Consider the following 13821-nt stretch of genomic DNA (forward strand, 5'->3'; position numbering starts at 1 on the left):
GCGTTTGTGTCGGCAGCATTTCGGCGGCAGTCTCGGAAGTGGTAGCTCTCGGCTCTGCTCGATTTTTCTTTGTCGTACGGAAGTAATCTCTGTGCTGCACGCAAGCCAATCTAGCAGGCATGCTCTCAGTGAGACAACGGCAGTATTAACACCCCGACGTCAATCGGGCCCGCTTCGCCTGCGGGTATCCGCGATGGACGTAAAAAGATTGACAACAGCTGATGACAGCAGCGAGGACAGCAGTACTGATGCTAAAGCTAGCGTACGTTTGAGTGCACTGTGTTGCGCATTTGCGCAACGGAATAATTGATGATAATACACGATTTTAAAAAAATACATATCAGGTCAGTTATATTATTGTAATGGGGTAAACAACGCGAAGAGGAGGATGACGTCTAAACAAGAAAAGATAATTCATTCGCAGACCATGAGACGCTATTTTCTTATTCTCTCATCTTCCTATCATCTGCGTTCATAACGGCCCCTTACAATACTAGGCCAGTGATCAGGTACCCTTCTGTGAGTATGACACAAAAAACTCTTGGATAAAACCCATTCGCTCAAGTCCAGCAATGCTACGTCGTATACATTCGAGTTCAATTTTTTTTTTCGTTCACTGTTAAGAATCGTACAACCAGAGTAACTGGTCGCACTTCGAGTTAGCGTACAATTGGGACCATTTGCTTCCAATATAACTGGATATGGTTTCCAACTGGGACCAGCTGCCTCCAGTTCAACTGGTCATGGTTCCCGTTGGTGGCCAGTTGAGTTGTAACTGGGACCAGCTGCTAACTGGAACCAGTTGCAATTGGAATCAACTGGAACCAGTTGAGTTGTAACTGGGACCAGCTGCTAACTGGAACCAGTTGCAACTGGAATCAACTGGGACCAGTTGGTTTCCAACTGGGGCCAGTTGGCCCGCAACTGGGACCATTTGATCCCAGTTAACACCAGTTGAAACCAGTTGGGTTCCCAGTTACACATTTTCACCTGGGAACCGATATGACACGTGGGCTTTTGTTTTGTTTGTCTTCTTTCTTTCCTTTTTATATGTCGCGCTTCCGAATAAACGCTTAGTTGCAGTCAAGCGCTTGTGTAGTGTCTTTCTTTCTAGCTGTCCGTGTGAGTGGTTTTGCGCTTCTTACGAAGATGGATCTATACCAACTAGCCCGTTACACTTGTTTATTAAGCAGCACGTTACGTTGCAAACCACGTTTTGCTCGCGTACTCACTTCACGCGTCGGACGGCACGTATCCAGCGGTTCCGTCGCTCCACTTCGTACGGCTTTCAGGGGAACCAGTAAAACCGCACATTAGGATCCTTACCCCCATGTTCGAGGCAATTAACCACGCAACAATAACGGCGGCGACCGCGCTTCGGGACAGCGCGCTGCTCGAGCCGTCGCCCAGACCACCTGCTTTCGGCACGGTTTGTTGAAGCAGGGATCGCTCGTCAAACATGTCAGACTCTGCAGGCATAGCGGACAAGTTCCTGCGTACGTTTTAAGCACTTTCTGAGCCTGAAAACTAGGCGCAAAATTAAGTAAAACGCTTAAAGCAACTGAGAACTGCGTAACTCGCCGGTCGGCGTCCATTTTTGACTACCCAAGCAACTTCGGCGCACGCCACCAGGCTCCGCCACAGTACTCAAAACTCCAGCGCGTCAGCCCTATGGTTCCTCTAAACCATGGGTCTCAAACACGTGGCCTGCAGCCCGCAGACCTTGTAGTGGCCCACACGTGACTGTCTTTGTCGCATATTTTTTATGACTTGTGACTGAATTTTTGTGACTTTGCTAAATTGCAATCGCATTGTTTTCTCATCTATTGCGATTAGTAATGCTTTGTTCGGGTATGGCTATGCAGACGTGACTGGCCTCAAAAGTTTTTTTTTTTTTTTTTTTCATAAGTCATCCCATGCAGCGCAACAAAAACTCTATATACAGATCAGCATTCAGATTTTAGTCATTCTGCAGATCGGTATCGATATGTTGTTCGAATCCTCTGATGCCAAATCCCCTTCAGTAACTCAAAAATGACCCATATATGAGAGAGGCCTAGCCTCTTTCAAATCTTTTGTTCTCATACTGCTCATGATAATACACTGGTGCTCTTGAACTCTGCCCCCATCGAAATGCAGCCGCCATCACCAGCAATCAAACTAGTTTCCTCAAACATAGCAGTGTGACACTTTGCCTGCTAAGCTACCAAGACACTCACGTTGCAGTGATGAGCACAGTTGTCAAGAGTATGATGTAGCAACCAAATGTGCCAGGCTTTCATTAATGAGTCGCACTACATTTCTGCACGATAGCTCGTGCTTCCGTATTTGGTAATGTACTATGCTATGTACATCGTGCTTGTAATCTTTTAACCCTTTCCCTACCAAGCTTTTGGCCAAAAACGATGCAAAAATACCGACGCTTTTATTTGCCTATTTGATTCTACGTGTCTTTATACAACAACCAAAGTATTTTTTGTGAATATGCAGACGATTGGCTTCACTGCACTACACCACTGCACTACAGAAAGTGCCCCAACCTCTCCAGCCTTCGATGCAGAAAATGTCTTTTTGAAATTAAAAAAAATAATGTACAGGGACAAGCGAGCCGGTGAAAAAGCCTTGGATGCGCCTATAGGTCAGCAAACTCATTCATGAGTCAACAACACTCATACTCATTCAGACTCAGATCAGGCCATGAGTCTGAGTAATATTTTGGTGAGTTTGAGTCCGGGTGAGTCCGGTTGAAGAAAATTATAGTGAGTCTGAGTTCGAGTGAGTCCAGTTAACACTTTCGTGACCGCACCTATCGATAGTATGTTATTGATGACTTTAAGATCAAGTTTTGGCATTCTCTGAGTGGTTCTGGACAGCTAACGCAATACAAAGCATAAAATAACATGTTTTTTATCAGTTTTGTTTGCCAGTTTGTTTTTTCCACCGCGGGGAGATTTTTAAAGCTCGTTCGCAGTCGGGTAGGTGAGCGCTCGTTGCTTCAGACTTCGCGTCGACGCCGCTCGCGGGTGCTACACAGAAACGGCGAATTTCGACGGATTCCTATTAATATGAGCGGGAATCTCTGGATGATGGTAGCACCACAGACACGGAAGACGACTTCAATTCGCCAGGCTTCAGTACGGACGGCGAAAGTGCATCAAACTTCCCCGGAACATCAGCAGCTATCCGCCGGTAAGTTTCGTCTTCTCCTCGGGTTGTTTTATCGTTGCCGCGCGTCGATGTAAACGTATCCGGTGCGTTCTAAACATAACAGCTCTTATCTGCAAGGTGTTAACTTCATTCGGGCGGGAGCATTTGGCGCCGGCTGTAGAAAGAGCGCAGTACTATTCGCGAAGACGGCGCGGAGCGGACTTTGACCCAACGCTCCGGTGTGCTGCGCGGCGGCGTCTTCGTGTTGTTTTTTACCGTAGAAGTCGTCAGAGAGATATGCAACCACACAGATAAGTATGCGTGGATGCATACTTTCGAAAAGCCAACATGCAGTGAGAGGGACGGATCCATGGAGGGAGGCTACTGAAGAGAAGATGAGCAAGATCGTCTCACTCCATGTGTACATGGTAATCGTTGAAGTCCCGCGCTTGCATTGGTGTTAGTGTCGACTACACATATTTCCAGGCCTTCGTCCACCGTCAGTGATGCCACGGAAAAGGTTCAAGGCTTCTTGAGTGTCTCTGATCTGAAGAAGACAACCGTCGCATCCCACGAGAATCTTCACCACGTGTCTTCTGTATTGCAACACATGAACGATTTTTCTACGCTATCTTTTAACCCCGTTGGAACCTTTCGGTGGATGAGAAAATGGTGAAATGTGAAGGTCGGTATGGTATTCGACAGTGTATGAGCGAGAAAGAGGTCAAATGAGGGCACAATTATGGATTTTTGCAGATTTGGAACAGGCTACACTGTTCATTTCAACAAATACACAGGAAAATTGAAAAATACCCGAACTGCAAACTATGCTAGGAAAGTTGAACAGAAAAAAAAAAAACTTTTCCCGAAACACGCGTAGCCAGCCTTTGTTTCACCGCATCGAGAACCTGCATCGCGTGGTGGCATGATATACACTAGTGCCTATATTCTTGTATTTATGTAAATAATTTTTGTACTTACAGAGCTTATATTTCCACCATTATTCTACGAGGGCGTTGCGTTCAAAACGTATATTTCGATTTTTTTAAATGTTTAACCTTCGCAGAGTAGCATTGATGTTTTTATGAATCTTTCTTTCTTTTTGATGCTTTTTTCTTTGTTTGATAATTTTTTTATTATATTCGAAATAAATCCGTTGTTTGGAATTAATACTGTTGGAAAGACCAATTCTTCCTCTATCATTTGATACCCTCCACTTTAGCATCAATTATATTCTGTGGCAGAAAAAAAATATTTCCTGGACTAGCCAAAAACAACCTATTTTTCCGCGGTCACGAAAGTGTTAAGGAAAATATTGGTGATCCTGTGTCCGAGTGAACCCTGTGATGTTCTACAGGCGACGCACTGCCGCTCCCGGCAAATAGGCGTGCCGCCGCTCCGGGACTCGCAAGCACCGGCTTCCGGTCACTCAGCCGCGCGGCCAGAGCGACAAGGCAGATTGGGTTACGTTTTCCCTTCACGAGGGACGCCACGCACGGACCGCGCCTTCGCGAGCAGGCGCCGTTTTTTGGCAATAAAGCAGTTCGTACCCAGCAGCCGAGCGGTGTGGTTCTTCCCAAGGAAAACCCCACAACCCCGCAACGTAACACTGGCGACGAGGCAGGAGTTGTGAAGCGAGCGCAGCTTTGAGGTTACGTGCCATGGCTACAGGAGGAATGTACGGCGCCATCGAGCCCTTCTCGGGAAAGTCCTGGTATGGATCCAGCGCGTCAACTTTTACTTTGTGGCGAACGACATCAGCAACGAAGAGAAGAAACGGGCCCTCCTCCTCACGCTATGCGGCGCAGACACCTTCGAGACTGCGTGTGCGCTGGTCGCGCCGAAAACCCCTGGAGAGGTCAGCTTCAGCGAGCTGGTCACACTTCTCCAGCGGCATTTCGATCCGAGACCATCGGAGCTTTACGGCCGGTACGTGTTCCAGCGACGAGACCAAAACCCCGGCGAATCGATAAGCAGCTATGTCGCAGCCCTCAAGAGTTTGACAGTGGACTGCAACTTCGGTGTGCTAGCGGCTGCGCCTGCAACATCGACATCGTCAGGGGGAAGTCAAGAGCCCGTTTCACAACGGAACCCAACAATGCTGCCACAGGACGTAATGCTGCGAGACAGATTCGTTTGCGGCATCCGCGACGAACATCTCCAACAGCGCCTCTTTGCAGAAAAGGAGCTGTCCTTCCAACGTGCTTTGGATATAGCCCTATCAGCGGAGAGTGCGTCAAGGCAGCAGCGGGGAATCAAAGCGGCAACGAACTCCGGAGAGATCAACAAGGCTACTCCCAACAAGCAAGAAGAAAAAAAAACGCCTTCCCGACGCCGTTGCTACCGATGTGATGGCTGGCACGACCCTTCGACGTGCAAATTCAGAACAGCAGAGTGCCGTTTTTGCGCCAAAGTGGGCCATATCGGAGACGCCTGCATTGCACGCAAGAAGCAAGAAAAGGAAGCACGTGCACACACCAGGCAACAAACGCACAGTGTCAACCCCCTACCGTATGATGAAACTGTAAGCAGTGATTCCACGTACGAGCTGCATGCAGTAAATGGGCGCACACACTGCCCCAAGTTCCTGGTAGACGTAGAAGTAGAGCGAAAATCCCTGCAATTTGAAGTTGACACGGGTGCCGCACGCTCCCTGATAAGCGAGGAGACCTACCACAAAGCGTGGCCAAGGAACGCCCCCCAACTTTCAAGGGAGCCACTCGACTTGCGGGAAAGATGCTTCTGAGCACGCACATCGTCTTGACCAGGTTTTAACAAGGCTAAGCGAGAGAGGCCTGCGTGTTCTGGGAACCGCACATGTTCGGGTGAAGTTTAAGTCAGACGATTGCGTGCTACCGTTGCTGGTGATGAAAGCAGCTGGATGCAACCTCTTGGGACGGGACTGGTTAGCGCCTCTCCATATCCAGGTCCACGGAATCAACCAGGTGGAAAATCCAACAGATGAGATCAGGGAAGTCATCTCACGACACACAGACGTGTTCAGAGAGGACATTGACGGCTACACAGGCCCCTTGATTCACCTGGAATTGGAAGAAGACGCAAGCCCCAAGTTTTGTAAGGCTCGTCCTGTGCCTCTTGCCCTGCAGGGGCTTATGGAAGATGAACTTGATCGCCTGCAACATCAGCGCATCCTTTCACCGATACAGCATTCCAACTGGGCGACACCGCTGGTCCTCGTTCGGAAAAATGACGGAACATTGCGTGTGTGTGGTGACTACAGGAGCACTGTTAATGCAGCGGCGAAGAAGGCCTCCTACCCTCTTCCAACTACAGCGGAGGTGTTCGCGAATTTGCGCGGCGGAACCCTCTTCTCGACGTTGGATTTGTACCAAGCCTACCAACAGCTGAAAGTCGGCGACGAAACAGCAGCGCTCCTCACAGTGAAGACGACCAAGGGACTGTTTAAAGTGAATCGGCTCCCGTTCGGAGTATCTGCCGCACCTGCCATCTTCCAGCGCATGATGGAGGTAACACTGGCCGGAATTCCCGGGGTGAGTGTTTACCTTGATGCTATTATTATCAGCGGGAAAGATGCTTCTGAGCACGCACATCGTCTTGACCAGGTTTTAACAAGGCTAAGCGAGAGAGGCCTACGCCTCAAGAAGGATAAGTGCCACTTTGGCATCACGTCAGTGGAATTCCTGGGACACCGAATTGACGCCAATGGGGTGCACGCCACCGAGAGCAAAATCGAGGCCATACTTCGGGCACCACAACCAACTGACAGAACATCTCTCCGAGCTTTTCTTGGGTTGATATCTTTTTACGACCGCTTTTTAAGGAACCGGGCAAATGTCGCAGCCAAGCTGTACAAACTGTTAGAGAAAAATACGCCCTGGAACTGGAAATCGGAGCACGAAACCGCCTTCGAGGAACTGAAACATATGGACCGCACTTGCACAGTACTGGCTCATTACGATGAAACCAAGCCCCTTCTTTTGTCCGTAGACGCGTCACCGTAGGGTATTGGTGCGGTACTGGCTCAAGAAGACGCTCTTGGCCGAGAGGCACCCATAGCATTCGCTTCGCGAACATTGGGAAGCGCGGAAAAGAACTATTCCCAGCTTGACAAAGAAGGATTGGCGATAGTATACGGTGTCAGCCATTTTCACAAGTACGTCGCTGGTCGGCACGTAACCGATGACAGACCATCAGCCACTGATTGGTATCATGGGCGAAAAGAAACAAGTGCCGTCGGTACTATCGCCTAGAATGACTCGCTGGTGCCTCAAGCTAGCCACCTACGATTACAATTTGGTGTACAGACCAGGCCAAAAACACCAAAACGCAGACGCTCTCAGCAGACTCCCGCTGCCAGCACAGGTCGATGAGCCTTATCCGCCAGGAGACGTGCTCATGTTGGTTTCCACGCCAAGCTTTGAACTAGCACCAAACCAACTTGCTGAAATGACCCGACAAGACCCAGTGTTGTCTCGAGTGAAAGCAGCTGTCGGAAGCGGCGAATTGCGCAAGCTTGCCAATGAAGAGTTTGCAGCATACAGAAAGCTCGGGGCCGAACTCTCTATTCAGGAGGGCTGCCTTATTAGGGGCTGCAGGGTGGTCATTCCTGCAAAAGCGAGAAAGTGCGTGTTGGGCCTGGCCCACGAAAACCACAGAGGAATTGTCGCCATGAAAGCCTGCGCTAGAAGTTACTTTTGGTGGCCAGGTGTTGACAGTGATATTGAAGAAGTGGCAAGGAACTGTGTAATATGTCGCCAGCACCAAAAGGCACCAGGCAAGGCACCTATGCCTCAGTGGGAGCGCGCAACGACACCTTGGCACACCATTCTTGCGGACTTTGCTGGCCCTGTGGAGGGGAGGATGTTGCTAGTGGTGGTCGATGCGTACACCAAGTGGCTGGAAGTGCGCTGCATGCGCAACATCCAGACTACCACATTGATCGAGGAAGTGCGAAACCTTTTCGCAACGTTTGGGCTCCCCAAAAAGCTAGTGACGGACAATGGCCCGTCTTTTGTTTCCTCAGAATTTGAGGAGTTTTTAAAGAAGAACGGGGTTAAACTAGGTTAAACTAGAGTTACTGTATATGCTACCTTTAGGTAGCAGAGTTGCGCATAGGTCCGGCTAGCAACCAGAGCTATGCGGTGAAGTTGCACTCCGTTTGTGCAGGCGACATGCCTACCGTGTCGCCGATTAACATGCCTGGCGTATCGAAGACCGGCGATAAACATTGGCTGTCGATGAATAGTGTTAATTCAGTTCGCTGCAGCGGCGGCGTCGAGAAATACAAAAATTGGCCCGAGCGCCAGCTTCTCCACAATGCGTGGTTGCTAGCGGCGTTTGGAAGACAGATGCGCAACTCTGCTACCTAAAGGTAGCATATACAGTAACTCTAGGTTAAACATGTCACAAGCGCCCCCTGCCATCCCGCCACTAATGGCCAGGCAGAGAGGATGGTGTCCGAAACAAAACAGGCGTTAGCCAAGAACCAAACAGGAACGTTTGCATGCAGGCTGGCGCGGTTCCTACTTAAGCGGGGGACAGACGGGTCCGATTTTCCATGCGATCCGACGGCCGACGCCGCGGTAGGGGAGAGGGAATGGTGGCTGTACGATGCTATGAAAGGTCACCATTCCGGTTTCCCCTCCGCCGTGTCGGACGCCGAATCGCATGAAAAATCGTACCGTCTGTCTCGCCCTTTAAGCAGCACAGCACCGTATCAACGGCAACGGGCAAAACACCAGCCGCATTAATGTTCGGGCGCGACATGGTCACCGCGCTCACAAAACTCCAACCCCAGCCACATGAGGAAACACCCTCGAACACCAGGGGGTACGACTCCGCGAGGGAAATTTCTGTGGGGCAGTCAGTATTCATCCGGATGTGATGTTGTACAGGCGACGCACTGCCGCTCCCGGCAAATAGGCGTGCCGCCGCTCCGGGACTCGCAAGCACCGGCTTCCGGTCACTCAGCCGCGCGGCCAGAGCGACAAGGCAGATGGGTTACGTTTTCCCTTCACGAGGGACGCCGCGCACGGACCGCGCCTTCGCGAGCAGGCGCCATTTTTTGGCAATAAAGCAGTTCGTACCCAGCAGCCGAGCGGTGTGGTTCTTCCCAAGGAAAACCCCACAACCCCGCAACGTAACAAACCCTAAGCACAATATATATATCTTGAGTGAGTCTGAGTGAGCTCCACCTTTTGCTGCCGACTTATGGTCCTATCTACTCATCTTCAGCCTTACTATCAGCCGTATATTGGCTTACGTTTATACTCAAGTCTATTCACACATATCTCAGCACACTAGCATTCATGGGCCACCTCAATATTTATTGATCAGAGGGGTGAGTTGGGGAAGGGCTGCCATGACCTCCCTCTGCAAACTGTTTCATGGGAAGTTGATAAAAATATCTCGTGTGAGTCTCGCATTTTCTAAAAATCTCCTTACTGGATCAATATATGACAATGATGATATATGATGATAACTCGTGTTTGAAGGCACAAGATAAAAATGCATATCATAGAGCACTGATTATGCGAGATAATGGCGTTAGAGAGGATTGACACTGTGATTGATAAAGCTAATTTTATGCCAACGGACTTATGAGTCGACGTATCAGGCTCACTCAGGCTGAGTAATATGTTGGTGAGTTTGAGTCTGAGTGAGTCCAATTGAGGAAAATTTTGGTGAGTCTGAGTCCGAGTGAGCCCTCAGAACAAAATATATTTCTTGAGTGAGTCTGAGTGAGCTCCAGTTTTTTTGCCGACCTATGGACGCGCCTGTGGGGGTTTGTTTACATCTGTCGGCGTCCACTGCCAATACATGTTGAGAAGCAGTTGTCGTCTGAATCTGATAATTTAGAAAAAAGTATGCTGTTCTGTGTAGTCGCCGCCACACTCACAGAAGAACTGAAACTCTTTTCACAAAACTTAGGCAAACATGCATTTTCTTCTTTTTTTTTTCTTAACAGAGCTGTTGCCGGCATGCGCGCGCCGCTTGCGCACAGAGGAGGATGCCATTTTCTAATTGCGGTTTCCAGAATCCAGTCCTTTCTTGATCAAAATGCATTCTATGAGCACATTTTTAAATTTTTTACTGCACTATTTCCTCAAGCCACAGAGAACTCAGCAAAATTGATCAGAGTAGCTTAATTGCAGCCCCCCAAAGGTATCTTTCAGTGTAGATGAGCCCAGCTCGTTTTCGGTGGGAGCAGTACAAACAGTGTCGAAGAGCTCGGCTCGTCTTTGGTAGGGAAAGGGTTAAAATATGGAAACCGTTCAAGAATGTTTCGATACATGAAGGTGTCGCTTGCGACGAGTGAAAACATGTGCAACAGTTTCAAGTTAGTGAAGCGCGGTCCCATCGAAAACGAAAAAAAAGTACACATGTTAGTACTCCCCTCTGAAAAAGCATTGTCCCATTGCTGCTAACAGAACACAAAAGTGTGAATGCATGCAATGAAATAAATTAAGAAAACAAATTGGAAATAACGTCCCATAGTCCATGAGCATACACAGTAAGGTTTAAGCCGCAATACATGGAGGATTTCAGGCCATGTGCAGTGCCGTTATGACTGCATCATGCCATTGGGCTAAACCTCAGTGCACCACAATATTGGAGTATATTGCCACGCCCACTTCTTGTTTTATTTTGGTGTTTTTTGGGTTTGACCAGCAAGGGCGGTTCGCTCGAGGCTGTCCGCGAAGCAGTGTTCGAGAAACTTCTCGATTGTAGTAGATCGTTTTGTTAAGATTTCACGCCGCACGCGAATGTTCCAGCTTTATCGAGAGATAACGCCGCCACCAGCGATATCGCTGGAAAGTTCGATATCACCTGTATAAAAAACCGACGCACCTGACCGCTAGTCAGTTGATCGACGGACGACGCCCTGTTCGCCGCTATCATTGTACAGCGTGTATTGCTGTAGTTCTAGTTCTCATTTTCCCGGCCACAAGTTCGGCCAAATAAAACAGTTTCATTCTGAAAACGCCGACTGCTGTCTTCGTCGACGTCACGACCACGTGACATCTGGTGGAGGTGCTGCTTCTTCCATGATCCGGACGCCCCCGTCAAACCGCGAACCCAGCCCACGTCGCGAAGAAGACACCGACACCATCAGCGGCAGTCGAGCCAGCCGCAGACTGGAAGGACTACCCCCACAATACGGACCCCTACCGGACAAGACCAGGATCACAACGAAGAAGACAACAGCCACAATGACAGCCGCTGTGGCGCCTGCAACGGTCGTCATGCATCAACCGAGGGAGCCGCCGACATTCCGCGGATCACCATGCGAGGATCCAGAAAGCTGGCTGGAGGCATACGACCGGGTCTCCACGTTCAACAACTGGGACTGCGACGAGAAGCTACGCCATGTCTACTTCGCCCTTGAAGATGGCGCAAGGACCTGGTTCGAGAATCGAGAGTCCACGCTAACATCATGGGACCTCTTCCGCACCGGATTTCTCAACACCTTCACGAGCGTCATCCGGAAAGAAAGGGCTGAAACCCTTCTCGAGACCCGTGTACAGCTCCCCAATGAGAACGTCGGACTGTATACCGAAGAAATGACTCGCCTATTCCGCCATGCCGATCCAGCCATGTCCGAAGAAAAGAAAGTTCGCTTCCTGATGCGGGGAGTGAAGGAAGAACTCTTCGCCGGACTTGTGCGCAACCCACCGAAGACGGTCTCGGAATTCCTTTCGGAGGCCACCACAATCGAAAAGGCACTAGAAATCCGCACTAGGCAGTACAACCGCCGCATTCCTACGACGACCTACGGGGAGGTTCAGGCGCTGCAGTCTGATGACCTGCGTGACACCATCAGAGCGATTGTGCGGGAGGAGCTGCGCAAACTGTTACCTTCGCCGCAGCATCAAGTGGATTCAATCGCCGACGTTGTCCGCGAGGAAGTCCGGCAATCGCTTGGAATTCCCGCAGCACCGCAGGCTCAGCCGGAAGCCATGAGCTATGCTGCTGCAGCCCGACGCAACGCCCCCCCTCCTCGCCCACGTCTAGACGCCGCGCCGCCGCAGCAGTTCCGCCGCCACCACCACCGACGCCATACCGCCCGCCGACAGGACAACGCTGCGCCCCCCGAAAGATCGACGTTTGGCGTGCCCCTGACAACCGACCGCTCTGCTATCACTGCGGGGAAGCCGGCCACACATACCGCCGATGCCAGTATCGACAGATGGGGCTACGCGGATTCGCCGTCAACGCGCCGCGCCCGCAGCCAGGCGAACGGCCTCGCGACATCGACGACTACCTCACCGGAACACAGTGGGAAGAACGACGACCTTCCCGCTCGCCGTCGCCCGGCCGCTACATGTCACCGCACCGCCGGCAGTACACTGGCCCAAACCGGGGCCGGTCGCCTAGCCCGTATCCGGGAAACTAAGGGCAGCAACCGATGGAGGTGCGGTTGCTGTACGACGAAATGCCGAAGATCCTCCGCGGCCGCCGACGACGACAACGCGACGAGACCTTCAGAACACGATGCAAACCGGACGGAGCCCTCACGACGAAACTTCGCGGCCCGAAGAAAACCTGACGACGCAACGTCGAAACAGCGGGACAAATCGACGAAGCCGTGATCCGACGCCACGACATAACCGCAACGCAAGACGACGAACTAGCGACCTCGATGTTCTTATCGACGGCCACAGCGTCACAGCTCTCGTCGACACCGGAGCCGACTATTCCGTCGTCAGTGGGCCATTCGCCACCAAGCTGAAGAAAGTAAAGACTGCTTGGAGTGGACCAGAAATCCGGACAGCTGGAGGCTACCTGATAACGCCGATTGGTGTCTGCACGGCGAGAGTCACCATCAATAACCGCACTTATCCTGCGAGCTTTGTAATCCTACAAAACTGCTCCAGGAATGTGATACTCGGAATGGACTTCCTAAGTGACCACGGCGCCGTTATCGACCTGAGGTCTGAGTCGATAACACTAACCTCAGACAAAGCGCTCCCGCCCCACGCGACGCCAGGGAACCATGCACTGAATGTGATAGAAGAGCAGGTGACCGTTCCGCCGCGCTCCAGCGTCATTATTTCCGTCGGCACCGAAAAACCTGCGAACCTTGAAGGCGTAATCGACGGCGATCAGCAACTACTCCTGGATCGTCAAATTTGCGTCGCAAGAGGTATCGCCGAGCTGCATGACGGTAAAGCAAAGGTACTACTGACAAACTTCAGCCACGAATATAGGCACCTCAACATGGGTACGACGGTTGCCTACATCGACGAATGTGTAGCCGCCAGCGGTGCTTTCGCCCTCTTCGATGCTGTCGAACCTGCTTCGACGAATAGAGGTCCCGAACGGGATTTTGACGTCAACCCGAGCCTTCCGAAGGTCAAGCAAGACCAGCTCAAAACCCTGCTCCTGCAATACAAGGACTGTTTCTCGTCGTCATCGCGGGTCCGACAAACGCCCCTTGCTAAGCATCGCATTATAACAGAAGAAAATGCTCGACCACTACGTCAGAGTCCCTACCGGGTTTCGACGCGGGAACGGGAGGCCGTGAAGAAACAGGTCGACGAAATGCTACGCGACGACATCATCCAGCCATCGAAGAGCCCGTGGGCATCCCCCGTGGTGCTAGTGAAGAAGAAGGATGGGACTCTTCGTTTTTGCGTCGATTATCGTCGCCTGAGCAAAGTCACGAAGAAGGACGTGTATCCCCTTCCC

General features: G+C 50.9%; 2 protein-coding genes across 2 annotated transcripts; both read left to right on the top strand.

Moving 5' to 3' along the window:
* The first annotated feature begins 4808 nt into the window (after positions 1-4808).
* On the top strand, positions 4809-7185 carry LOC119383666 (uncharacterized). Its single transcript, XM_037651944.1, has 4 exons — positions 4809-4861; positions 4909-5560; positions 6075-6659; positions 7117-7185. Exons 1-4 carry the CDS (start codon positions 4809-4811, stop codon positions 7183-7185), a joined length of 1359 nt encoding a protein of 452 aa, XP_037507872.1.
* Positions 7186-7380: 195 nt separating this feature from the next.
* On the top strand, positions 7381-8196 carry LOC119383673 (uncharacterized protein K02A2.6-like). Its single transcript, XM_037651950.1, has one exon. The coding sequence runs from the start codon at positions 7381-7383 to the stop codon at positions 8194-8196; it is 816 nt and encodes a 271-aa protein (XP_037507878.1).
* The last annotated feature ends 5625 nt before the right edge of the window (positions 8197-13821 follow it).

The sequence above is a fragment of the Rhipicephalus sanguineus genome, chromosome 1 (assembly GCF_013339695.2).
Source record: "Rhipicephalus sanguineus isolate Rsan-2018 chromosome 1, BIME_Rsan_1.4, whole genome shotgun sequence".
NCBI lineage: Eukaryota > Metazoa > Arthropoda > Arachnida > Ixodida > Ixodidae > Rhipicephalus > Rhipicephalus sanguineus.

Coding starts and splice junctions, on each gene's coding strand:
- LOC119383673 (XM_037651950.1), top strand. CDS start 7,381: ATGACTCGCTGGTGCCTCAAGCTAGCCACCTACGATTACAATTTGGTG.
- LOC119383666 (XM_037651944.1), top strand. CDS start 4,809: ATGGCTACAGGAGGAATGTACGGCGCCATCGAGCCCTTCTCGGGAAAG. Junction 5,561..6,074: donor AGTGCCGTTTTTGCGCCAAA/GTGGGCCATATC, acceptor CTCCATATCCAG/GTCCACGGAATCAACCAGGT. Junction 6,660..7,116: donor CACTGGCCGGAATTCCCGGG/GTGAGTGTTTAC, acceptor TTTTGTCCGTAG/ACGCGTCACCGTAGGGTATT.